The 27,507-nt window shown below is 32.4% G+C and overlaps 1 protein-coding gene and 1 long non-coding RNA gene across 38 annotated transcripts in view; one reads left to right on the forward strand and one right to left on the reverse strand.

Annotated features, from left to right (window-relative positions):
* The first annotated feature begins 5,912 nt into the window (after nt 1-5,912).
* Nucleotides 5,913-27,507, forward strand: part of LOC18108790 (cysteine-rich receptor-like protein kinase 29) — a 91,471-nt gene continuing 69,876 nt past the window's right edge. For 2 of the 37 annotated variants that reach the window (XM_024581261.2, XM_024581268.2), the window contains exons 1-2: nt 5,915-6,021; nt 23,760-24,533. In XM_024581261.2, the coding sequence (XP_024437029.2) occupies nt 5,943-6,021; nt 23,760-24,533 (853 nt within the window). In that variant the 5' untranslated portion in view covers nt 5,915-5,942. The other 35 variants (XM_052445589.1, XM_052445594.1, XM_052445587.1 and 32 more) reach the window with 30 other exon arrangements.
* On the reverse strand, nt 9,008-27,219 carry LOC127904048 (uncharacterized). The gene is made up of 2 exons (XR_008056847.1): nt 27,080-27,219; nt 9,008-9,390 (listed from the first exon to the last, which is right to left on the reverse strand). It is a non-coding gene; the product is annotated as an uncharacterized LOC127904048 (long non-coding RNA).

The raw sequence follows: 27,507 nt of genomic DNA on the forward strand, positions 1-27,507 counted from the left end.
TTCTTTCTCAATCAATTGCTTGCTACCAATTTGTACATTTTTTTAATGTTTTTCTTTCTTCATTCATGGAAAATAAATGTTGAAACTCTTATCTTCTCTCTATTCTTTGGAACAAAGATATGAGTGGCCCCAGTATCACATATTTCCATATAGTTTCTTCTCTATTTAATTTCTCCTTATTTTTTAGCACCTTTTGTGAAGAAGATGCAATCACAACCCTATCCTATAAAACATTTTTTTCATTTTGGGTAGCTTTTCAAATTCTCTTCCCAAAACTTCTCTCGAACATCCATTTTTCCTTTCTATGCCAACATCCTAATAATATATCATTTTGGGGCCTCTTTATCATCCACAAATGTCTCCAACGAAACGTGGCCACATATTCTTCAAATTCAGAATTCCATCACTTTCTTATATATCCCATAATTCTTTAAGTAATGGATATTAACTATATATATATTCAAAGATCCGAGTTTTTTTTTTTTTTCATTTTTAACTCTTTTCTCTTTGCAATTGTATATTTTTATAGCATAGAATTGGACTTGAAATTATAGAAAAAAAACTGAATTAAAAGATAAATGCTAAGAAGTAAAACGCGGAGAAAACATATCACTCACTCCAATTCATGATAATTTTTATTTTTATTCCAAAGTTTATTTTGTTTATTTTTTAGTCCTTGAGTTGGAGAGAGTTGAAAATAATAGAAGGTTTAACCTATTAGTCAGCCAACCTTTTCTATTTATGTGTAGGGCAATATACAATAGTAACTATGAAGATTACAACACTAGTGTACTTCTTATAATATATATATATATATATATATATATATATATATATATATATATATATATATAATATGCCCCCTCAAACCGAGGGTAGAGGATCAACCTGAAGTTTGAACCTAAAAGTAGTAGGAAGCGGTGACTTAGTGAAAACATCTGTAAATTGATCAAAAGAAGAGATAAAACAAATATGAATCATTTTCTTCACAACCCTGTCTCGTACAAAATAGTTATCAACCTCGACATGTTTAGTACGAGAGTGAAAGATAAGATTCACAGATAAATATGTAGCACCAAGATTATCACACCAAATGATAAAAGCAGAAGCAGAAGAGATCTGCAGATCGGTCAATAAATATTAAAGCTTGATAACCTCAGTAGTGCTATTTGTTAAGGTTTTATACTCAACATCGGTAGAGAAGCGGACAACTGTGCGTTACTTGCTTCATTTTCAAAAAAACTTAGAATTCAATTTAAAAATATAATGAAATTTAAAGTAATTTAATTATTATTGAATTTGGACTTTTTTTTAAGACCTTTATTATATTTTTTATATAATAAAAATAAATTATCAGTATAGTATTATACTATTTATAAGTAGCTTAATTAACTTATTTTATGCATTTAGGGTTGTATATAATGTATCAATATGAAAAAATGAAGTAATTTAATTATGATTGAATTTTAAACTTTTTTATGACCTTCCTTAATTATACTTTATGATATATTTTGAAAATTAGGATATTATTTTTTAGAAATTAACTAGTCATTGCAGTTGCACTACATTTCTAATAGGATTCATGTTAATCTTTGATGGAAGTGAAGAAAGCACCGGCATTAATGATGCATTTTTTGAAATTATAAAAAAATTTAACTAAGGATTGGAAAGGTAATGTTTGTCGCACATGTGCGGCAAACATTACCTTTCCAATCTCGCACATGTGCGGCGCGCGGCAAGTGCATCCACTCATGGATTATCTAAGTAATTGGGAAATGAGGGAGACAAGGAATTCTTGTCTTTTTTTAGTGGAAAGAGAGAATGAGAATCACCACCTAGTATTTGACCACTAGGAAACCTAATAGGTTTAAGAGATCGAGCACGGAGACTGGTTACATAAAAGGAAGGTATTAACACCCCTCATTCGCCTCACCTAAGGTAAGCTGCATTGTTTTATTGTCTGACTTAAACTAGTTGTTTGATTGTTGGCCTATCTAAGGTTGAAGACAAGTCCTTCTTAGTAAGGAGATTCTTATCTTCTCGAGTAAAGGCCTAATTGTTTTATTGTCAATAAATAAAAAAGAATTTTTATTTAATATTAGAAATATATTTTACGTATAAGTTTATAATCCCAGATACTAAAAGAAAAAAAATAATTTTTTTAGTATTTTTGAAATGTTGGCCTAGTTCTTATGGCTTTAATAAAATGGTTATTAAAGCCCAAAAATGCATGCTAATACATAAATTTTGAATATTTTGTTGTATGAAAATATGATATGAATTTTTTATATATATTTTTGAGAGATTTGACCATGTGCATGAAAACAAGACATTTTTTTTTCTATATAAGTTTTTGCAACATTTTAGAGGAAACAATGTATTTTAATACTGAAATATTAAGCAAAGTAGAAAATTCTACGAGAAAATCACAAATTTTTTTAAAGGAGTTTTGAAATTTTTTTGTTGTTTTTTTATATAATATTATAAATATATAATAGGATGGGCTGGCCCAAATATATGGGCTAAACCCATCCTGGCTAGGCCGAAATCAACCCAAAAGAAATTGGGTCGAGGTTGGCCCAAACTAATGTTGGGTCGATGTCAGCTCAGTAGATATTTTTTATGGGATTGGGTCAGACTCGACCCAACCATTTTGGTCTGGCCTAGTAAACAGTGGAGAAGCTCCCCACTATTCACTTGCAAAACAGTGGAGGGCGCTCGAAGGAGAAGAAGAAGATGGAGGAGGAGAGGGACTGACCTAGTGGTGGTGATGCTATCAATGACGGTAGCTCACGGTGGCGGTGTTGTGGCTATAGGCAGTGGTTTGTGGTGGAGAGAGAGACAAAGAGAGAGAGAGAGAGAGAGCGATGTTATTGTTCTTCTTTTCTTCTTTGTTTTTGTCATGTTCTCTTCTTTCTCTTCTCTTCAATGCTTCCTTTTCTTTTCTTTCTTATTCCCCTCTAATTCTCTACTTTTTTTTTTCTTTCTATTCTTCTTTGTGCTCCTTTTCTCCCTTGTTTTTCTTTTTTTTCCCCCTCATTCTTTCCTCTTTGTTTTACTTTCTTCTTCTTCTTCTTTTCTGATTTTCTTCATTTTTTTCTCTGTTTTTTACCTCTAAAATATCCTTAATCTCCTCTTAGTACTCTAGTATTTATAAGAGGGAAAGGGGGAGAAAGCCACCCTACCTTGTCCAATCGGGCCAAATGGGTAGGGTGGCTAGCCGGGCACTGGGCAGCCACCACGGGGCCACTCGCAGGCTTGTCCCCTTTGTTTTCTCGTGTTGGTAGCCCATAAGTGTCATTTTTTTGGGTTTCTAGGAGAGAGACAGAGAGAGGCGTTGCAGGGGAAAATTCTTCTTCTTCCCCTGCCTTTGCATGTCCAGGGGAAGAATAAGATACATAGTGCTGTTCAAAATAACACTGTTTTTTGTTTTATTTATAATATGAACAGTGGATGAAACGACGTTGTTTTGAACAAAACGTACTCTTTCATTTAAAAGAAAATGGTGCCAAAATGTGTCAAATTCAATGTCAGCCCTGAAGTTGGCCGTCTTTTTCAATTTGGTCCTTGGTTCTCAATTTATGCATTTTGACCCTCAATTGATCAACAATCTTCTAATTTCTTAAATTTAACCCCTGATTCGGTCAATTACAGCCCCTATATTTATACGTCTTTTCTAATTTGGTTCTTGGTTTTGAATTTCTCCAATCAAGTCCCTAATTGGCTATCAAACTTCAATATTTATGCAATTAAGCCTTGATTTGACCAAATTAACACTTAAAAATTGTAAATCGATCCCAAAGCTTTAATTTCTTCTTATCAAAGCCTAAATTGACTTAAAATCAATTTTTCTTGAAATTAAACCATTTATAAATTCAATTAAACCTTTAATAAAATCTCATTGAGTCCATAAACATTTGATTTTGGACTCTTTTTCTCAAAATGAATTTTCTTTGTCAATAAGGCCTTCATTAGTAAAAAATATACTATCAAATTTTAATCTTTATAGTTTTTAACTTCCTCAACCAATTTTTGGCCATTTTCTAAGTACTCCGACATCATCTTCTTATTGCTATAATTTGTTTTTTGCTTTTTTCTAAATATATATTTTTTTGACTTTTTTGTATTTTCTCTTTTTTTTTTGTGGGGATCCAAAAATGAGTAACAACAATGTTTGTATTTAATAAATTTAATTAAAAACATATATTATGTGATAAATAAAAAAGGGTTTTAAGTGCTAATTAAAAACTAAAGTAGAAAGTTCATCTTCCTATCAAAAAGTAAAAGAACAAGAAAAAGAACAGGGAAAATGAAAATGAAAATATTTAACATCAAATGTCCTTTTTATTTTATAAATTCTCCTTGTATTTATCTTCAAGGTTTAGCCTAGTTGATAAGTATAAATGATTCTAGTTTTATAAATGAATAATATAAATATAATTAATTATAAAATTTAATAGGAAAAAAATTAAAAAGATAAATTATAATAATCCCTTTGAGATATTATGAAGTTATAGAAACTCTTATAAAGACTAATTACTATGTAAATAATAATTAAACTAAAAAATTTAAAATATAAGAGAATATATTAATTCAAATTAAATAAAAAAATTAAAAAAATGAAAGTTAAAAAAATGGTCAATAGTTGCTAGGATTGGAAGGGCACTATGGTTATCTTTTCTTATTTAGGTAAAAAAATAAAGAAATAAAACGAGAGGACAACATGTAGTGCCCTCATTTTTTTTAATAGATTGAATGACATGTCATCTATTTTAGATTTAAAATTTTATTTGTCAACTTTTCTTTCACTTGAAAACACCCTAAAAACATTATTGTAATGTAAATAACCACATTGTACAACTCCAAAACACTCTATAATTATTTTGGAAAAAAAATCAAACCAAATGAAAAACTTTACAAGTCCCAATTTATGTTTTCTAGCATAGTCAAAGGGTAATGACATCTCTATTAAAGTTTTCTTGTAAAGACAGGTCTAAGATCGACTATTTTATAGTTAAAATATGATGGGTCAAATACTCTCTCTCGTGTTCTTTTTTTCAATAACTTTATCTCTCCTCTCTTAACATATAAGGACTAAAATATAGCAAAAGTAAAATTTAGGGATGAAATATACAAACTTAAAAGAATAGGGACCAAATTTACATAATTGAAAACTTGAAGGATCAAATTGAATAATTTTCATGTCATTGAGAAGTTAAAAAAACCTTTTCTTTTCATAAGTTATTATTACTATAATTCAAATTTTTATTTCATAAAAATAATATTTAATAGAACTCTAGAATAACCTTTGAGACATCGCATATGTTAGAACATGCAAAATGTAACAAATCCCAATATATAAAAGAATGTCAATGTAATGTGTGATAATAAAATTAAAATTAAATAAAGTTTAATACCAAAAATTAAAAAAAAAATTGTAGAAGAAAGAGATTAGTCATAAATAATGGAATTAAAAGGCAAATGTCTCTTTTGTTTTAATATATAGTGTTAATAATTTCTTTTTAATGATCTTATTCTATTGATGTTTTTATTAATTAGTGGCAGGATTGAAATTACTATTCTATTAAGGATATAGTATTAATAAAATTAATAATAAATATATATTATTAAAAGAGCATAGGCATTGAACACGGCACCATTATCTGCAAGGAAAAGCCCAGCCCCTTCAAGAGTTCACCGCTGAGTGTAAAGGTTATCCCCATCATTTTAGTTGTCAAGAGATCTCTAGAAGTCTTTTAGTAAATGAGCCTTTTTTGCACGTTGCCAATCCTCGGTCAAGGTGCCGAGTGCCATATATTTTATGGTCAATTCAAAGTAGGTGTCCTTAATAAATAAATAAGAAAACAGTTTCATTAATATTAATAAAAAAAACCATGCGCTTATACCAACAATTAAATATCACAAGCCCATACCACTTCACCATGTACGCAAGCACGGTGCCAATGGATTCTTCAAAATTAGTGCTTCTACTTTCGTTCTCTTACATCCTTCTACACCAACCTTCCCTTACCGCTGCTCAGCCGAACTTCAATAATTATAACTGTAACTACAACAACACCGGCAACTACACAACTAATAGCACGTACCAAAGAAACCTCAACAGCCTTCTGTCCTCCCTAGCATCCGACACTCAAATTGACTACGGATTTTACAATCTATCCGTTGGCGAATTTCCTGACCGAGTAAATGCAATTGCACTATGCAGAGGAGACGTTGCCGTTGATGTTTGTCGAAGTTGCGTTAATGACTCTACTCATAAGATCTTAGAGGTTTGTCCTAACAAGATGGAGGCATTTGGAGTTTACGAACTCTGTATGATACGATACTCAAACAGATCTATATTCGGTGTTGTGAATGAAGAACCATATATCTACCGGGCGAATCGAAAGAATGTTTTGGATGTAACTCTATTTAATCAGGCACTCCAAACATTATTTGCCAGACTTCAAGCCAAAGCTGCATCAGGGAACTCTTTAAAGAAGTTCGCAACTGGAAACCAAAGTGCTGGAGTTGAAACAGTATATGCTATTGTTCAATGCACGCCTGACTTATCTAAGGGGCAGTGCTCCAGTTGCCTGCTTGATGTTTTTCGGATGATTCCAAACTGTTGTGATGGGAACGTACAAGGGAAGATTGGAGTTAGACTCATAAGACCAAGCTGCAATTTGAGGTGGGAGATTGGAAAGTTTTTTAATGGTACACTTGAGATATTACCATCACCTCCACCACCACAAATATCATCACCTACATCTCTTCCTGCACCAGCACAAGGTAGGCCTTGGATTGTTATTAACTCCCTCCCGAACTTTTATTTTGATGTTTTGATTTAGTAATTTAATAATTTAATGATATCCTTAAATCATTCAATTTGAATTAGGTAAGGAAAAAAAGAAGAAGAAAACTTGGTGTGTTTTTACCATGTTTAATTAATTAATATTAAAAGAAGTAAATATTAATTAATATTAAAAGTAGAGTAAATTAAATAACCTTCTTGACATATTATAAAATTATAGAGATCATTAAAAAAAATTGAAGCTTTAAAAAAGCCTTTTTAATTTCATATATAAAACCATATTATAGAAGCTTCATGCAAAATTCATTTGAGAAGATATTTAAATTGTAAAATTAAACAAATTATAGAAAGAACATAAAAATGGGACTCGGTTATTTTATTAGTACATCAGCAATATTAATTTAAGTCATTTCTTATTTTTATATTTTTATCCACTTTTGGAATTTTTTTTATTTAACTATTTTCTTGAAACAGTAATTAAAGATATTTTGGATATTATAGTCAAGAAATTTTGTCAAATCTTCAAAACTTTAAATGTTTTCTATAATTTTATAATAGGAGTTATTGTAGTTTAGCCTTAAAAATCTGTTATTATTTTCTATGTTTTAGATTATGGAACATGATAGGATTTGGATCTATTCTTTTAAAAGAACAAAAAATTAGCTGATGGTTAAGCTTTTGCGAGTCATGGGGGCAACTTTGCTTTGGGTCATAATTAAGGCCTCAATCATTGAGACTGTCCACATTCAGAACTCACAAGTCTCGACTCAAGTTCTGAAAAATTTTAGGTTTATGCAGGAAAGAAGAGCAACACAGCACGGATCATTGTCATTACTGTTGTCCCAGCTGTCGGTGTTATGATACTCGTCATCTGCATCTGCCTATTCATAAGAACACGAAAGCAAAGGGAAAAGGAAAGAGTTGAAAGTAAGTATTAATTTGGTTGCATGAAGATAGTATTTGGTTGTTGAATTGTATTGAAATAAACGATGAGAGGGGCTCTTATTTTTTTATTTTAAAAATACATCAATTTTTTATGTGTGTGTGTGTATTTATATTTTATCTATTCCTTTTATCCTGTTACACTAACTAAATACAGTTTACGTTTCTTCCTTAATTTCCAATGCAATTATGTTTCCGTGCATGCTAAATAACTTGTTCAACTTTTGAAGCTGTAGACGAAATAGAAAGTGCAGAATCATTGCAATTCGCATTCAGCACCATTCGAGATGCAACAGAGGACTTTTCGGAGAAAAATAAGCTGGGACAGGGTGGATTTGGTGCTGTTTACAAGGTAGTAAAGGATATACTGCTACTTACAGATAGTTAAATCGCAATGCTCAAGATGATACAGGTAGTAATGGATTGATATGATTTCAGGGAGCACTTCCTAGCGGACAAGAGATTGCTGTGAAAAGACTTTCTAAGGACTCTGGGCAAGGAGATTTGGAATTCAAAAATGAAGTCTTATTGGTGGCAAGACTCCAGCACCGGAATTTAGTCAGGCTTCTAGGTTTCTGCTTGCAAGGAATTGAAAGGCTTCTTATCTATGAGTTTGTGCCTAATGCGAGCCTTGATCACTTCATATTTGGTAAGGCTAGGAACCAGCTAATTTACAATTGTATTATAAGCAATTGAGTCTCCTTCGAAATAAGAAGCACAGATGAATATTTCTCGTGCTCTTTCCCTTGAGTAAATTGAGCCATGAGATTCCTTGAAATGTAGATCCAATCAAGCGTGTGCATTTGAACTGGGAAAGACGTTACAAGATTATTGGAGGAATTGCTCGAGGGCTCCTTTACCTTCACGAGGATTCTCGACTTCGAATCATTCATCGTGACCTCAAAGCCAGCAACATTTTGTTAGATGAAGAGATGAATCCGAAAATTTCAGATTTTGGCATGGCGAGGTTGTTCGTAGTGGATCAAACTCAAGGCAATACAAGTAGAATCGTGGGAACCTAGTAAGTATCTGAACATGATGAACAGCATAATTACCATTTATTAAGCTCATCCTTTATATATTGCATTGTATCAAAGAAGAAGAAATGAAAAATCCCAACAATATAAAAGATGTTAAACATTGTTAACATTGTCGAATATAATAATATTAAACTTTTCGTTGATGATAAACAGTGGCTATATGGCTCCAGAATATGCAATGCAAGGACACTTCTCGGTCAAGTCAGACGTATTTAGTTTCGGCGTGCTAGTTTTGGAGATTGTGACTGGTAAAAAAAATAGTTTTCGCAATGGAAATGACATAGAGCACCTTATGAGCCATGTAAGTATAGAACAATCCACAAATCAAACACGTTATTCAAGGCTTTATAGGGATATCCGCAAGACCTTCAATATTGTGAATTCACTTTGGATAAATTTTTTAGGCATGGAGAAACTGGAGGGAAGGGACTGCTCAAGATATGATAGATCCCGTTTTGAGTAGTGGCTCAGCAACAGAAATGATGAGATGCATCCACATTGGGTTACTCTGCGTTCAAGAAAATGTAGCTGAAAGGCCGACAATGGCTTCAGTAGTTCTCATGCTAAGCAGCTCTTCCCTCACATTGCAAATACCTTCTCAGCCTGCATTTTTTATGAACAGCAGCACATATCAATCAGATCTGTCATCCTCAATGGGGCATAATTCAAGGGTGACTGAGTCCTCGCTATGTGAATCTGAAGCTATCCCTTTGTCCGAAAATGAGGTTTCAATTACTGAGTTGTATCCTAGATAATGGTTTAGATGCAGGGATTTAATATAAAACCAGTTTTGTGGTTTCAGTCAATCATTTGAATGTTTGGATTGGGATAAATATTTGATATCGTATCAATGTTTTATTTTTTTGAGGTTTCACAATTACTTCTATTTTTTCTAATTAGATTAATAAAATTAAACATAAAATTTAATTAATGACCTTTGAATGTTTTAATTGAGAATGATATTCTTTTTTGTACATTTTTCGATTCATATCATTTTTGGTCATCATTAATATTGCTGAATGACAAGTAGATCCCAGTGGGCCATTGTGCGTTTCGTACATCAATGTTTTTGACAACATTTATATTATTCATACATAACTATGTGATGAGATAATTTTCTTTTTTAATAGTCTGTATTATTGTTATAAAAAAGATAGCATTTTGTTGCTATTTCTAAATACGAAAAATAAAGTTAGTAGAGATAAAGAGAACATGTTTTCATGATTATGCCCCTAAATAATTAAAAATTAAGCCCCTCCAATTGTTTATCAAATCAAAGATATGGATTTACCTATTTTCTTATTTGTGCTGGATTCCCACACACACACACAAAAAAAAAAAAGAATACCAAAAGTATAAACACCTGAAATTAAATAAGCACACGTGTACAAATATATGATTTTATTAAATATATGACTGGGTACAATCTCAATCTAAAGTATTCTTTCAAAAGAATAAGACAATCATCTGATTCTTCCATTGGATTTGATGTATGGTGACTTGATTTATTTGACAAATCAAGCCAGGATTTGTGCTTTGCAAGAAAGCGAATTTTGACGTGTATTGTGAAGCGAGATTTAGTGATTTGATGCTTTGAAGAGTACCTTTGATTTATCTTCAAAGTGTTGTTGAAGAACTCTTATGGGGCGTTTATGTAAACCCTCGGTTATAATTTTTCTGGGTATTTAAAAGATGAGAAATTTAACCAATAGTAAAATGGGTTAAATTAAATTAAAGAAAGTTAATCAAGATAAAAATAGTGAAATTAATGAAATGAAAAGTGCATATAGTACTAAATCATTGAAAAGAAAAACATTTGTGAGGACAAAATGAATACGTAAGATCAAGAGAGGTCAATATTCAAATAACAGAAGGTTGGGAGTTTATGTATAAATGATAAAAAAGGGGTGGGGATAAATGTGCAATTAAAAAGATGTTAGAACTATAAATATCATTCTATTTTCTCTCTTGGAGGGATTGGCAAGAGTAAGAGAGAGTTTAGAGAGAGGCTGGAGAGAAGATATATTGATGGTAAATCAACCGACAGCTATAACTCCACCTTCCACCGTTGGCTCAGCACGATATTCGGGTATGTTGTTCTCATCCATGTCATGTACACTGTCACCGTAGGGATTTTCTATATCAGTCCCCGTTTGAGAGATACCGAGGGAGGAAAATATCTGGGAAAATACACTTCTGGACAATCTTCTTTGCTGCCTGTTTTCTCCTTCGGCCACCGTTGGATTAGGCTATAACTTGGATATGTTGTTCTTCCTGATTTTTTCTAGATTTTGAACGGTGAAGATCTGAAACCGACATTCAGTATAGAAGTTGTGTATCTCGCACAGTAGGTCTTCAAGTTTGAGGTCAGTTCGGTTAAACCTATATTTCTGGAAATTTCACCATTTGATGAAGTTAATATTTGGATATGTTATACTCATAATAATGCATTATAACTTGATAGTATAGATTGTTTGGAATATTATTCGTTTGTTATTTATGATTGATAGGAACTGTGTCAAGGATTGTGTTTAAAAGAATATTGTTCGGAAAGTTTGTAAAATCGACAATAATGTTTTATTTTGACGTTAAGAGGGAAGATTGAAATAAATAAGATAAATTGGCTCTTATAAAGATATTCTTTTTTTTACGGTCTTAAACGATATGTGATATGACCAGGGGTTGAGATGATAGAGGAAAAGTTAAATTGTGGATGTTTTGTATAAATAGAAAGGTTGATGAATCTGGACAGATTCGTCTCCTAACTTTTGGAGAGAATCCGAGTAGAAAGATAAGAGAATTAAGATCAAATTTCTCATAGTAATTGTAGTTTCAGATGTTAGCTAACTAAGAAATTGGTCTTGCTCAATATGGAGCTGTAGAACCCCAGCTATGGGTCATCAACCGAGATTGGGTCTTGATAGACCCTGTAGGGTAGTGTTTGTTGATGAGCAATTTTGACTATCTCAAAGGCAGAACTGGGTTCTCCTTCCTTAAAGAACTTGTAGCCTCGTGTATTAGCTTTCCAACGAGACTAATCTCGCTTGAAACAGAGTTCTATAAGTCTAGATATAGTTAAAAATCTGATGAGTGTTCAGACAGTAACAGTTAAATGTCTAGACAATAACAGTTGGACAGTAACAGTTCAAAGTGTAGACAGTAACAGTTCAAATGTCTAGACAGTAACAGTTCAAATGTCTAGACAGTAACAGTTCAAAGTCAAACAGTAACAGTTGGAAAAGTCAAACAGTAACAGTTCAAAGTCAAACAGTAACAGTTCAAAGTCAAACAGTAACCGTTGGAAAAGTCAAACAGTAACCGTTGGAAAAGTCAAACAGTAACGGTTGGAAAAGTCATACAGTAACAGTTCAAAGTCAAACAGTAACAGCTCAAAGTCAAACAGTAACAGTTGGAAATTCGACAGTAACAGCTCAAAGTTAGACAGTAACAGTTGGAAATTGGACAGTAACAGTTCAAAGTTAAATAGTAACAGTAGACTTTCACGTGAATACTATATAAAGGAATTGAGTCATACGAACACTTGCACATTGAGATACTAACTCTGAAAATATACATGATATATGTATGTATGTTATTATGAGGAAATGAACATGCATAAGAAAGTAACATATGAGTAATGGATGAATATGGATTCTCTATAATATCGGACTAAAGGAATGATAACTATGGTTGGATAAAGGATGACAACATTAATGGGTGTAATGAGAAAAACGTAAGATATAAAGAAAGAAATGATTGAAAGAAAGATTTATTAGCTATTGATATGATTATTATAAAACATATCCTTGAATGAGGAAAATTTATGAGATGAGTCTGTGACTGCAGGAGGGACCACCAGTGTGGTGCAACAGCAGCAACAGGGGAGCACGAGTAGAGCTTTTACTGGAGGTAGGTGACTTTCACCTTCCTTTTAAATAATGTTGAATAATGAAAATACCTCATCATGAACGTTGTCGTATTGTGTTAATTCAGATATCAGATTGTCAAATGCTTAAATGTTGACAAAGGAATGATTAGCTTCGGCTAATGGCATCCGAAGGGATGACCGGGACAAACGAATGATTAGCTTCGGTTAAATGGCATCCGAAGGGATGACCAGGACAAACGATTGATTAGCTTCAGCTAATGGCATTCGAATGGATGACCGGGACAAACAAATGATTAGCTTCGGTTAATGGCATCTGAAGAGATGACCGGGACAAACGATTGATTAGCTTCGGCTAATAGCATCCGAATGGATGACCGGAATAAATGAACGATTAGCTTCGGCTAATGACAAACGGTTGATTAGTTTTGGATGATGGAATTCAAAGGGGATGGCCGGGGTGAGTGAATAGTTAACCTCAACAAATGATGTCTTAAAAGAATGGCCGGATTTAAGATTATATATATACTGCAAGTTGTGTATACCAAGAACATGAAGGAACTACAAATGTCACGCTTCAAACATGAGATAATGTTAATGCTTCGTTAAACTGCCATACCATTTTCTTATTGTTATTATTATTATTATTATTAAGTAATTGCATTCTTGTAAATGTTTTGTACTGCAGTAGGGACGTCATACCAACAAGGTGCCTAGGAAACCCGATACATGGGAACCTACTTTTGCAAGGAATCATGTAGTTGCATTCTAAATCATGATGTATTTTATATGAATCAATATACTGAATGTATAACTATTATTAGATCCTTTTAGATTAAATTCGTGATGACTATTTGTAGGATAGAATACAAACTCATGACTATGCATGTATATTTTAAATGCGAACTTCTAATCATGCAAACATAATATTATAAGTTTATGTAAGATTCACTTTTAAATGAAATGTTGATTGTTGTTGATGTATGGATCATATACTGATGATGTGAAGGGAACATGTTCGTCGATTACCGACACGATGTGTGTCAAGTACAAAATTTTTTTTTTGTTGTTTTGGGCTTGTAAAAGCCGGGTTGTTATAGTTTATGCTTGATCCAACAAAGCTTAGCGAGATTTGGTAATTTGATGCTTTGAAGAGTACCTTTGATTTGTCTTCAAGTGTTGTTGAAGAACTCTTATGGGGTGTTTAGGCTTGATCCAACAGAGCTTAGTGAGATTTGGTGATTTGATGCTTTGAAAGGTACCTTTGATTTGTCTTCAAAGTGTTGTTGAAGAACTCTTATAGGGTATTTAGACTGATCCAACAGAGTTTGGCGAGTTTTGGTGATTTGATGCTTTGAAGAATACCTTTGATTCGTCTTCAAAATGTTGTTGAAGAACTCTAATGAGGCGTTTAGGCTTGATCCAATAGAGCTTTGTTCTTTGTAGACTTCAAGCGTAGATGAAAGAAGCTTGAGAACTTTTGAGAGAGTTTCCTTGCTTGAAGAGCTTGTCTTGATGGAAATTTGTATCTTTCAGAATCCTCTTTTTTTCTCTCTCTAGGTTGATGCCTTATATTTATAGAGATCTGTAAAGGCTCTCAAGTTCTTTTGCAATCCCACATGGTATAATTTCATTGGTTGATATTTATTGATGGGATCTTGCATTTATGATAAGATATCTTGACGGGATCTTGCATTTATGACTAGATATCTTAAATATCTCATTCCAAGTGTCAACTTTTCATTGGCCAAGAAATATATGAAGCTCATTTATTTTCCATGTCATATATTTCAATTTTATTTTATTCTTTCCTTGGTAAAAAATTTGTGTTTCTATATATATATATATATATAGTAGTGAGAAGAAAACATAAAGGCACCTAGAAAATGGTTAAAGATTGGTTGGGAAAATTCAAAAATAAAAAGATTGAAATTTAACAGTATATTTTTTACTGATGAAGGTCATATTGACAAAGAAAATTTAATTTAAGGAAGAAAAATCCAAAATCAGATGTTTAAGGACGCAATTAGATTTTGTTGAAAGATTAATTGAGTTTATGAAGGGTTTGATTGCAAGACAAATTGATTTTTAAGGTTTTAATTGGAAGAAATTAAATATAGGAGTCAATTTGGTCAAAAATTGAAAGAATTAATAAGGTTGAGGACTTAATTGAACTAGAAATTAGTTTAATTAATGAAATCAGGGGCTTAATTAAAAAAATAAATACCAAAAAGTGGGGCTGATTTGGGTCATAATTGCAAGAAATTAAAATCCAAGAACCAAAGTGAAAAGACAAGGGTACTATAAGGAGCTTAATTGATTTTTTTAGGGGTAATTTTGAAAGAATTAAAAGTTGAAGAGCCAATTAAAGACAAGGGTACTATAAGAAACAGATTGGAAACCAAGGATTGTTTTGTAAATGGCTCTAAAATGCAGGGGTCCAATTACATTTTACGCAGGGGACTTGATTACACAATTTCAGAACTTCATTCACCAAATTGAAAATAGATATTCCCATCTCAAAACGGCGCCGTTTCAATGACCCGTGTTCATCTTTCACCAGCAGACCAAACCGGAAGAGGAAAAGCCGCCCCACGATGCGTCTCCATTATCACTGTAACGGTCTTGTGAGTCCGTTTCATTTGCCTTACCAACGCATGGCATTCTCTGGCTTCATAAGCCAGAGAATAGCCACACCGAAGTGAGGACGGAAAAAAGACGGGGGAAAAAAATAACAAAAAACCAGGGGGGAAACCAGAGAGAGCAAACACAGGGACGAGGAGAAAATACCAGATGACCAAAAAAACGAACAGAGGCATAGACCCAAAAACAACACAAAAACCCAGAACAAAGAGAAAAAACGAATGACAAAAAAAAGGAGTGAAAAAACAAGAGATTGCTTGAACCAAACCAGCAACGAAGGAGAATCCCAGGAGAACAAAAACAGAGAAAAGGACAGATAAAAGAAACGCAGAGAGGATATAACACCGAGGCACAGAACAATACAGAGAGACGAACAACACAAGAGAGGAACCCAGGAAAAACAGAAACAGAGAAAGACGAACAAGTAACAGAGAGGCAGAGAGAAGACTGAAAAAACACAGGACGCGAACAGTAGGAGAGAACACAAAAAAGAAAAAAAAGAACGGACACGAGAGGAAGATAGAACCAGAGAGAACGAGCACGAAGGAAAGAACATAAAGAGACGAAAACATAGAGACCAGAACCAGCATTACCATCGTCTTCGTCCCTTCATCTCTAGAACCAGGCACGTTCATTCTCTTCTCAAATGGTATTTGACACTGTTCCAAGGTTATTTTAATTAGCTTCGCCCTGTTGATTCACGCGTGCTTCTGCTGTCCAGCCAGGTCAGTGGCTTGTGCCAGTCACGGGGCAGCAAAGTCCAGCCCAGTTCATACAAGTTGAACTGGACCTAGCTAAAAAACAAAAAAAGCTGAGGCCGGTCTAGCCGAAGGGTGTTAGCAACGGTTGTTCCCCAAATTTGATTTTGGTCAAGGGTATATTTAGCAAAATATATCCTTATACCGATTTCCTTTATTCTATTTCCTTTTAAAAATAATTTTTGATTTTCTCACAGATTTTTCTATTCATTTTTTATACTATAAAAGATAAATTTGATATTAAAATACTTGGATATATATATATATTGTTTTCATGTATATGGTCAAGTCTCTTAAAAATATAAAAAATATCATATCATATTTTCATACAAAAAAAAATTAAAAGAAAATGTATTTAACATGCATTTTGAGTTTTAATAATCAGTTTATTAAAGTCACGAGGACTTAGCGCATATTTCAAAAACATTAAAAAAATATTTTGTTTTCTTTTAGTATATGAGATTATAAACTTATATATAAGATATATTTCTGATATTAAAAATGTAGTTCTTTTTTTATTGACGTCAGAACAATTAGATTTTCTTTACTTGATAAGATAAGGATCTTCTTATCGAATAGAACTTTTCTTAAATCTTAGACCACTAACAAGACAACCATCAAAACCCCTAAACTACATCAAATTACAAAGCAGTTTATCTCAGGTAAGGTGTTTTAGGGGTACTAATATCTTTTCTAGTCACAACCAGTCCTTTACCTTTGAATCTTTAACAAAGACCGGTATATCCAAGTTTTTTTATAAACTTGAACCAAATATCAAGTGGCGACTCCCAAATCAAAATGATAACCGCCTCGACGTCGCGTGTCCATGTGCGACACGTATAATATTGGAATTATTTATATAAGCGAAAAAAATATTATGAAACCTTTTTATTTTTCATGAGGTAATAGCCTGTAATATGTTCTAAGTTGAAATCATTTTATAAATGTTCACTTGAATATAATTCAAATAAAACATTAATTTAATAGTAATTAGAAAACTATAATATGAAATAATACTTAATGGGTTAGTATTTTGAAATATTTTCCATTTTTTTTTAAATAATAAACTAGAAACTATTCTTTTTTATTTTTTAAAAGATATTTACATTATTGTTTAGAAGATTATTCCAAGTTTTTTATTTATTAGAATAGTATTCCATTATTTTTAGCAAATACATTTAAATAAAATATTTTTTTTTTGAATAATATTCCGTTAAATAACATTTAGCTTCTGAATCTTTTTTTTTTCAAATTAATGACATTATGATATTTTTATGATATTACTAATAGCTATTTTTAATTAGGCTTTCATGATTTTTTCTCAAAGGTCCACAAATTGCAAGATTAGTTTTGTTAGAATTTTTTTTTGATTTTCTATAATTTCTCCATAAATAAAGAAGTTTTAATTCGCATGTTTTCCACCCCAAATCAAGCCTGCAATTAATATCTAAATAGGAAAGAATCCAAAACAGAGAAGAAAACTAACTTTCTTTCCTCAGCAGCTAGGGGGATGGACAAAGACCCTAAATACAAATAAAATAAAAAATAAAAAAAAAAGAAGAAGAGAGGAAGTGGCATTAAGAAAGGACGAGAACAGACAGTAACAGATCGAAAGACGTCTAGCGACTCTACTACCAATCCTCACTCTTAAGAGATATTTATAGTATTAAGTTTGTTTTTTTTTTTTTTAATTTGGTTGTGAAGTAAACTCTTATTCTAGAATTTTTGATGTAACCTCATTGTTATGAAAATGTAAACAATTTCTGTGATTGAACTAATCCACTAATTGTAACTTTAAGACTGAATTTTGGCATGGCAAAGCTATTTCAAATGGATCAAACGCAAGATGCCACAAGTAGAATTGTGGGGACCTTGTAAGTTTAAGAATCTAGCTACAGCTTATTGCTAAAATTTCGTGTAACTATTTCTAAACCAACACATGATTAAGACTTATAATATTTCAACATTGCAACTGAAATTATTTAAATTATGGTACTTACCTTCAGGGGCTACATGGCTCCAGAATATGCGATGCATGGATGCTTCTCAGCGAAGTCAGATGTTCTTAGCTTCGGTGAGCTAGTTGTGGAGATTATTACCGGTCGTCAAAATGGTTCATTCAATAGCGAGGAAGAACAAGAATACCTCTCACCAACGTAAGTAACATCTTTATGAGTAGTTTCAGATCAGCTGAACTTTTTTTTTTTTTATTGCTGCTAAAAATGGTTCATTGTATTTTTCTAATCTATTACCCCAACACATAGGCACAATTGATTAAATCAAAATCTTTGCAGGCATGGGAGAGTTGGAATGAAGGAAGAACATTAAATCTGATAGATCCTATTCTCAAAAGGGTTGTTTCAAGGAGAGATGTATTGATAAGATGTTTCCACATAGGGTTACTATGTGTCCAAGAAAAGGTAGCAGATAGACCAACCATGGCTTCAGTTATTCACTTATTCTGATGCTTAGCAGCGACTCTTTCGTTCTTCCATTACCATCAAGACCTCCATATTTATTGTATGCGCTCCGCTATGGAGGAACAAGAAACATCAAGGCCGGCACAAGATATTCCCTCCTCTAGAGAGCAACCAATATCAACATCAAGGTCATTGACTAATCATGAATCATATCCATCAGATCAATCTGGAATTGGCCATCTCGAATCCTCCATTAATGAGATTTCAAATCCTTAGTTCTCCTTACTCATCGTTTTCTGTCTTCTTCCAGCAGTCACACATAAAGGTATTTTATGCAATGTTGTCCAAAATCCATTGATTGAACCAGAGTTTATTCCGTTTACCAGGGAATTGAATGATAATAAACATATTTGACTAAATAAATTGTAATCAACGTACCATTATCCCACCATAGCTAATGGAAGGAACAATATATCTTGGCATAAATGTTCATTTTATTGAAAAAGATTTAATTTTGCTAACATCCACAACTATTTTTATTAACTCCAAAATTTCTTTTCATTCATTTTTTATTGGGATTTTTTTTCACAAATACTGAATTTATGCAAGTACTCGAATAAAAGTAATTGTTATTATTTTATGACTGGAGTATAATTAGCTATTTCTTAAATGAATAAATAAATAAAACAGATTACTTTCAAGATAAGCAAATAAAACATTTTTATAATACTTAAGTGATATTTAATTTTACATAATTTGAGACCTTGAGTTAAAAATCTAAGTATTCAGTAGTACACGATTTTCCTCTGTATAGAAAACTTGTTGGGTTACCTACTCCATATGCCTGCTGTAGTGACTTCATCATTACATAAACCCAGCTAGAATCGTCTACTTGAATTATTTAATGAATGATGCATTTAAAAAGTGAACAAATTTCAGGGTATGACTCGACAAGACAATAATATATCCAAGGCGGCTTGCCTAGAATCAGTTGCATCTCAATCAATTGTTTTCTACTCATGTAATTTAAAAGAACTCTCGTTAATTAAATCAAAATTGTTTGGAGCAGTAATATTATATAGACATGTGAAGAGAAAGTGGGATAGACCTGTAGCCTAGTTTAATATTGAATTTTGTTTTTATAATTTATCATGTTAGATTTCTGAAATACACATACGCAGTGAAAACTATAAATATTAAAACTTTTCAGGAGTTTCAAGAATCTTATTAAACTGATTTAGAGTTCTTTAGAGTTTATACGAAGATTATCTGAAGATCATATATTCTTTTTGGCTTTGAACACTATCAAAAAATATACGAATACAAACGAAATCACCGATTGAAATATTCCGTCGATATTTTAGCATGGTATTAACCGACAGAATTGTTCTCATAGCCATTTCTGTCGGTATTTATTGACGAACTATTTATCTCAGTATATACCGAGGGAATCACTGTCGGAACCAAATGAATAATAATAAAAAAAAACATGATGATGTGTAACTTTTTGTGAACGCTTTTACCGATGAAATTATAGTTGGATTCAAATAAAGATAGTCGTATAGTGATGTGTCACTAATACCGACAGAATTGTCGACGGATCGCTAAAAATCTGGAGGGTTTTTTGAAACTTTTAGTGTGAAATAAAAATTTCAAGGTTACTTTACCGAGGAAATCACCAATGGATTAATTAAAAATAATATTATTTAATAGTCCGTCGATAATTTCATCGATAAAAATGCAGTATAAAACCCCGCGAGGTCGCTCCATGTTCATTTTTTGCTCTCATTTTCTCTCTTTATTCTCATTCAAATCCCTCTCACCCGAATCCTCTCTTCATAGCAGTAGAACTTAAGGTTTTTATCATCAACACGATTAAAAGGTATGTGTGGTGAATCTTTTTTCTTCTTTTCTTCAGTTTATTAAAAATGTACTTTTGTTTTTTTATCACGTGTAGATAAACTCTAAAATTACGCATGTCATTTAGGTAAGCATTTTTCATTAACCATCTTCTATTTTTTTTGTATTTTTTTTATATATTTTATTGTCTACATATTGACAATGTTTTATTATGTTTGTTGAATTTTAATTGTTATTGTTAAATTTGTGGTATAAATGTTAATTAAATTTATAGGATTAGATTTTTTTATATATATTATTGTCTACATATTGATAATGTTTTATTGTGTTTGTTGACTTTTAATTGTTATTGTTAAATTCAATATATAAATGTTAATTGAATATATAGGTTTAATTTTTTTTCTATTTTATTGTTTATATTGCAATAATGTTTTATTGTGTTTGTTGAATTTTAATTGTTATTGTCAAATTTGTAATATAAATAGTTGAATATATAGGATTAAATTTAATTACAAAGAATTCTTGTTAATTCTTGATTAAAAACATTATCATGTTGAAAATAAAATAAAATTGAATAATTCAAAATTTAGGTTACAACAAGCATCAGCAGGGTACTCTCCTCCACCACAAACAGAAGGTATGTGATGCAGGAGAAAGCAGAAGACAGTAACATAAAGAGAGAACACGACTTGACTTCGTAATTTTTAATTAAATAACTAACAAATGTGATCAATAGATGGCCATATGCTCATGTGAGGTTATTTCAAATAACGATGCAAATTATGCATTTTCCCCCCTTTTTATACAAAACAATTTGGTGTTACAGTCACAATAAAATATCAAAGTTCTTTGGACAAATCAACGGCCATCGTTTCAATTGAAAATAGGCAACTTGTCCAACTTGTCCAAGTTGTTCCATGCTAGCACAAGTGTGTGGTGGGTTGGTCAATTATGAGTCAGAATTGTAGGGTTAGCTCAAGTTGTCTTTCTTCATTCATGGAAAAAAACAAGAAATTCCGCGTTTAGTGTGCCAAGACTGTTGGCGCTCAAGGCAACTTGTCCAAGTTGTTCCATGTTGATGTTCTTTCTTTAATCAATTGCTTGCTACCAATTTGTACATTTTTTTAAAGTTTTTCTTTCTTCATTCATGGAAAATAAATGTTGAAACTCTATCTTCTCTCTATTCTTTGGAACAAAGATATGAGTGGCCCCAGTATCACATATTTCCATATAGTTTCTTCTTTATTTTCTCCTTATTGTTTTAGCACCTTTTGTGAAGAAGATGCAATCACAACCCTATCCTATAAAACATTTTTTTTCATTTTGGGTAGCTTGTCAAATTATCTTCGCAAAACTTCTCTCGAACATCTATTTTTCCTTTCTATGCCAACATCCCTAATAATATATCATTTTGGGGTCTCTTTATCATCCACAAATGTCTCCAACGAAACGTGGCCACATATTCTTCAAATTCATAATTCCATCACTTTCTTATGTATCCCATAATTCTTTAAGTAATGGATATTAACTATATATTAAAAGATCCGAGTTTTTGTTTTTCATTTGTTTAACTCTTTTCTCAATTGCAACTGTATCTTTTTATAGCCTAATTAGATAAAATTGAATTTGAAATTATAGAAAAAAAATCAAATTAAAAAATAAATGACTAAGAAAAACGCGAAAAAAACACGTCCACTACCAGAAAATTGATAAATACAAACCGAAATACCGAGGGAATATTTTCGTCGGTAAATTTCCGAGGGATTTTACCGACGGAAATATTCTCTCGGTATATACCGACGGAATTACCGTGGGAAAAAATTAAAAACAAAGCAAAAAAAAAAATGACGTGTCATTTTTACCAACAGAATAACACTCTCTGGAAAATACCGACGGAAAATTCCGTCGGTAATTCCATCGGTAAACTGTGAACACTGTTCATCATGTCAATTACAAAGGGAATCACCGACAAAATTTTTCGTCGGTATTTTCCAGATAGTGTTATTTGGCGGTTTTCTGAAAAAATTCAATTAATTTAAAATTTTCATTTAAATATTACAGACGGAATCACCGACTGATTGAAAAACCGTCAGTAATTGTTGGCGGTTTCTGAAAAAAATTTACGAAATTGAAAATTTAAATTAAATATTACTGATAGAATTACCGACGGAATAATTAAAAATATTAATATTCAATTATCCGTCGGTAACGCGCCCCAATAAAAAACCTGAATCCCCTTATTTCACAAGAGACAAACTCATTTCTTCTCCTTATTATTCTTCTTCTTCTTGTTCTTGTTCTTCTTCTTCTTCACTATATGTAAAAAACATCAATATATATTTCTTTCTCTTCTTTTCTCTCCTCATCTCCTTCTCTTTTCCTCCATGCTTAGGTATGTCTTCTTCTTCTTTCTTCTTTTATCCTTTTAGTTTTTTTTTTTAATTAATATGCTTAACGAAAATTTTTTTCTCTCCTTAGCTTCACTTGCAACTACATTAAGGTAAGATTTTTCTTTTTTCTTCTTTTTTCATGATTTTTAAATAAAGTCTAATGATGAAAATTAAAACAAAATATAACAAATTTGCGATGATAAAATTAAAATTAAACATAATTTGCGATGATAAAATTAAATATAACAAATTCTAATATATAAAAGAATGTAAACATAATTTGCGATGATAAAATTAAAATTAAATAAAGTCTAATGATGAAAATTAAAACAAAAATTGTAGAAGAAAAAGATTAGTCATAAATATTGGAATTAATAGGCAAATGTCTCTTTTGTTTTAATATATAGTGTTAATAATTTCTTTTTAATGATTTTATTACTATATATTGATTTTTTTCTTAATTAGTGGTAGGATTGGAATTACTATTCTATTAAGGTTATAGTAATTAATAAAAAGACTAATAAATATATAATTATATATATAGTTATGGATTTTTAAATATCGGGTTTGAGCATAGGCATTGAACACGGCACCATTATCTGCAAGGAAAAGCCCAGCCCCTTCAAGAGTTCCCCGCTATGAGGGTTTTATTTTTTTATCTTTAAAAGTTGCAGACTTTGGATGGCTGCTGAGTGTAAAGGTTATCCCCGTCATTTTAGTTGTTAAGAGATCTCTAAAAGGGCCTTTTTGCACGTTGCCAACCTCGTCAAGGTGCCGAGTGCCATATATTTTATGGTCAATTCTAAGTAGGTGTCCTTAATAAATAAATAAGAAAACAGTTCATTAATAAAAATAAAAATAAAAATAAAAATAAAAACCATGGGCTTATACCAACAATTAAATATCACAAGGCCATACCACTTCACCATGTACGCAAGCACGGTGCCAATGGATTCTTCAAAATTAGTGCTTCTACTTTCGTTCTTTTACATCCTTCTACACCAACCTTCCCTTACCGCTGCTCAGCCGAAGTACTTCGTTAGTTATAACTGTAACTACAACAACACCGGCAACTACACAACTAATAGCACGTACCAAAGAAACCTCAACAGCCTTCTGTCCTCCCTAGCATCCGACACTCAAATTGACTACGGATTTTACAATCTATCCGTTGGCGAATTTCCTGACCGAGTAAATGCAATTGCACTATGCAGAGGAGACGTTGCGGTTGATGTTTGTCGAAGTTGCGTTAATGACTCTACTCGTACGATCTTAGAGGTTTGTCCTAACAAGATGGGGGCATTTGCAGTTTACGCTTTCTGTATGATACGATACTCAAACACATCTATATTCGGTGTTGTGAATGACCAACCATTTATCTACCAGGCGAATGGACGGAATGTTTTGGATGTAACTCTATTTAATCAGGCACTCCAAACATTATTTGCCAGACTTCGAGACAAAGCTGCATCAGGGAACTCTTTAAAGAAATTCGCAACTGGAAACCAAAGTGCTGGAGTTGAAACAGTATATGCTATTGTTCAATGCACGCCTGACTTATCTGAGGGGCAGTGCTCCAGTTGCCTGCTTGGGGTTTTTCGGATGATTACAAACTGTTGTGGTGGGAACGTACAAGGGAAGATTGGAGCTAAACTCATAACACCAAGCTGCAATTTGAGGTGGGAGATTGGACCGTTTTTTAATGGTACACTTGAGATATTACCATCACCTCCACCACCACAAATATCATCACCTACATCTCTTCCTGCACCAGCACAAGGTAGGCCTTGGATTGTTATTAACTCCCTCCTGCACTTTGATTTTGATGTTTTGATTTAGTAATTTTATAGTTTAATGATCCTTAAATCATTCAATTTTAATTAGGTATGGCAAAAAAAAGAAAAAAGAAAAGTAGGAGTGCTTGTACCATGTTTAATTAATTAATATTAACAGTAGAGTAAATTACAATAATAACCTTCTTGAGATATTATAAAATTATAGAGATCATCAAGAAAAAAGCCTTTTTCATATAAAAAAACATATTACAGAAGCTTTATCCAAAATGCATTTGAAAAGATATTTAAATTGAAAAATTAAACAAATTAGAGAAAGAATATAAAAAATGGGACTTGGATATTTTATTAGTACATCAGCAATATTAATTTCAGCCATTTCTTATTTCTTATTTTTATATTTTTATCTACTTTTGGAATTTTTTTTATTTAACTATTTTTTTATAACAGCAATTAAAGATATTTTGGACATAGTCGAGGTGTTTTGTCAAATATTCAAAATTTTAAATGTTTTCTATAATTTTATAATAGGAGTTATTGTAATTTAGCCTTAAAAATCTGTTTATTATTTTTTGTGGTTTAGATTATGGAACATGATAGGATTTGAATATATTCTTTTAAAAGAAATAAAAATTAGCTGATTGTTAAGCTTTTGCGAGTCATGGGGACAACTTTGCTTTGGGTCATAAGGCCTCAATCATTGGGACTGTCCACATTCAGAACTCACAAGTCTCGACTCAAGTTCTTCAAAATTTTAGGGCCACGTTGGTTTATGCAGGAAAGAAGAGCAACACAGGTCGGATCATTGTCGTTACTGTTGTCCCAGCTGTCGGTGCTGTGATACTCGTCATCTGCATGTGCCTATTCATAAGAACACGAAAGCAAAGGGAAAAGGAAAGGATTGAAAGTAAGTAATAATTTGGTTGCCTGAAGATAGTATTTGGTTGTTGAATTGTATTGAAATAGACGATGAGAGGGGCTCTTATTTTTTTATTTTAAAAATAAATACATTTTTTTTATTTTTTTATCTATTTTTTTTATCCCGTGACACTAACTAAATACAATTTACGTTACTTCCTTAATTTCCAATGCAATTATGTTTCCGTGCATGCTAACTTGTTCAACTTTTGAAGCTGGGGACGAAATAGAAAGTGCAGAATCATTGCAATTCGCATTCAGCACCATTCAAGATGCAACAGAGGACTTTTCGGAGAAAAATAAGCTGGGACATGGTGGATTTGGTGCTGTTTACAAGGTAGTAAAGGATATACTTATACTTACATATAGTTAAATCGCAATGCTCAAGATGATACAGGGAGTAATGGATTGATATGATTTCAGGGAGCACTTCCTAGCGGACAAGAGATTGCTGTGAAAAGACTTTCCAAGGACTCTGGGCAAGGAGATTTGGAATTCAAAAATGAAGTCTTATTGGTGGCAAGACTCCAGCACCGGAATTTAGTCAGGCTTCTGGGTTTCTGCCTGCAAGGAATTGAAAGGCTTCTTATCTATGAGTTTGTGCCTAATGCGAGCCTTGATCACTTCATATTTGGTAAGGCTAGGAACCAGCTAATTTACAATTGTATTATAAGCAATTGAGTCTCCTTCGAAATAAGAAGCACAAATGAATATTTCTCGTCCTCTTTCCCTTGAGTAAATTGAGCCATGCGATTCCTTGAAATGTAGATCCAATCAAGCGTGTGCATTTGAACTGGGAAAGACGTTACAAGATTATTGGAGGAATTGCTCGAGGGCTCCTTTACCTTCACGAGGATTCTCGACTTCGAATCATTCATCGTGACCTCAAAGCCAGCAACATTTTGTTAGATGAAGAGATGAATCCGAAAATTTCAGATTTTGGCATGGCGAGGTTGTTCGTAGTGGATCAAACTCAAGGCAATACAAGTAGAATCGTGGGAACCTAGTAAGTATCTGAACATGATGAACAGCATAATTACCATTTATTAAGCTCATCCTTTATTGCATTGTATCAAAGAAGAAGAAATGAAAAATCCCAACAATATAAAAGATGTTAAACATTGTTAACATTGTCGAATCTAATAATATTGAACTTTTCGTTGATGATAAACAGTGGCTATATGGCTCCAGAATATGCAATGCAAGGACACTTCTCGGTCAAGTCAGACGTATTTAGTTTCGGCGTGCTAGTTTTGGAGATTGTGACTGGTAAAAAAAATAGTTTTCGCAATGGAAATGACATAGAGCACCTTTTGAGCCATGTAAGTATAGAACAATCCACAAATCAAACACGTTATTTAAGGCTTTATAGGGATATCTGCAAGCCCTTCAATATTGTGAATTCACTTTGGATAAATTTTGTAGGCATGGAGAAACTGGAGGGAAGGGACTGCTCAAGATATGATAGATCCCGTTTTGTGTAGTGGCTCAGCAACAGAAATGATGAGATGCATCCACATTGGGTTACTCTGCGTTCAAGAAAATGTAGCTGAAAGGCCGACAATGGCTTCAGTAGTTCTCATGCTAAGCAGCTCTTCCCTCACATTGCAAATACCTTCTCAGCCTGCATTTTTTATGAACAGCAGCACATATCAATCAGATCTGTCATCCTCAATGGGGCATAATTCAAGGGTGACTGAGTCCTCGCTATCTGAATCTGAAGTTATGATCCCTTTGTCCAAAAATGAGGTTTCAATTACTGAGTTGTATCCTAGATAATGGTTTAGATGCAGAGATTTAATATAAAACCAGTTATGTGGTTTCAGTCAATCATTTGAATGTTTGGATTGGGATAAATATTTGACATCGTATCAATGTTTTATTTTTTTGAGGTTTCAATTACTTTTATTTTTTCTACTTAGATTAATAAAATTAAACATAAAATTTAATATTGCTGAATGACAAGTTGATCCCAATGGGCGATTGTGCGTTACGTCCCTCAATTTTTTGACAATACAAACTATGTGATGAAATAGTTTTCTT

The sequence above is a fragment of the Populus trichocarpa genome, chromosome 11 (assembly GCF_000002775.5).
Source record: "Populus trichocarpa isolate Nisqually-1 chromosome 11, P.trichocarpa_v4.1, whole genome shotgun sequence".
In the NCBI taxonomy this organism is placed as follows: domain Eukaryota; kingdom Viridiplantae; phylum Streptophyta; class Magnoliopsida; order Malpighiales; family Salicaceae; genus Populus; species Populus trichocarpa.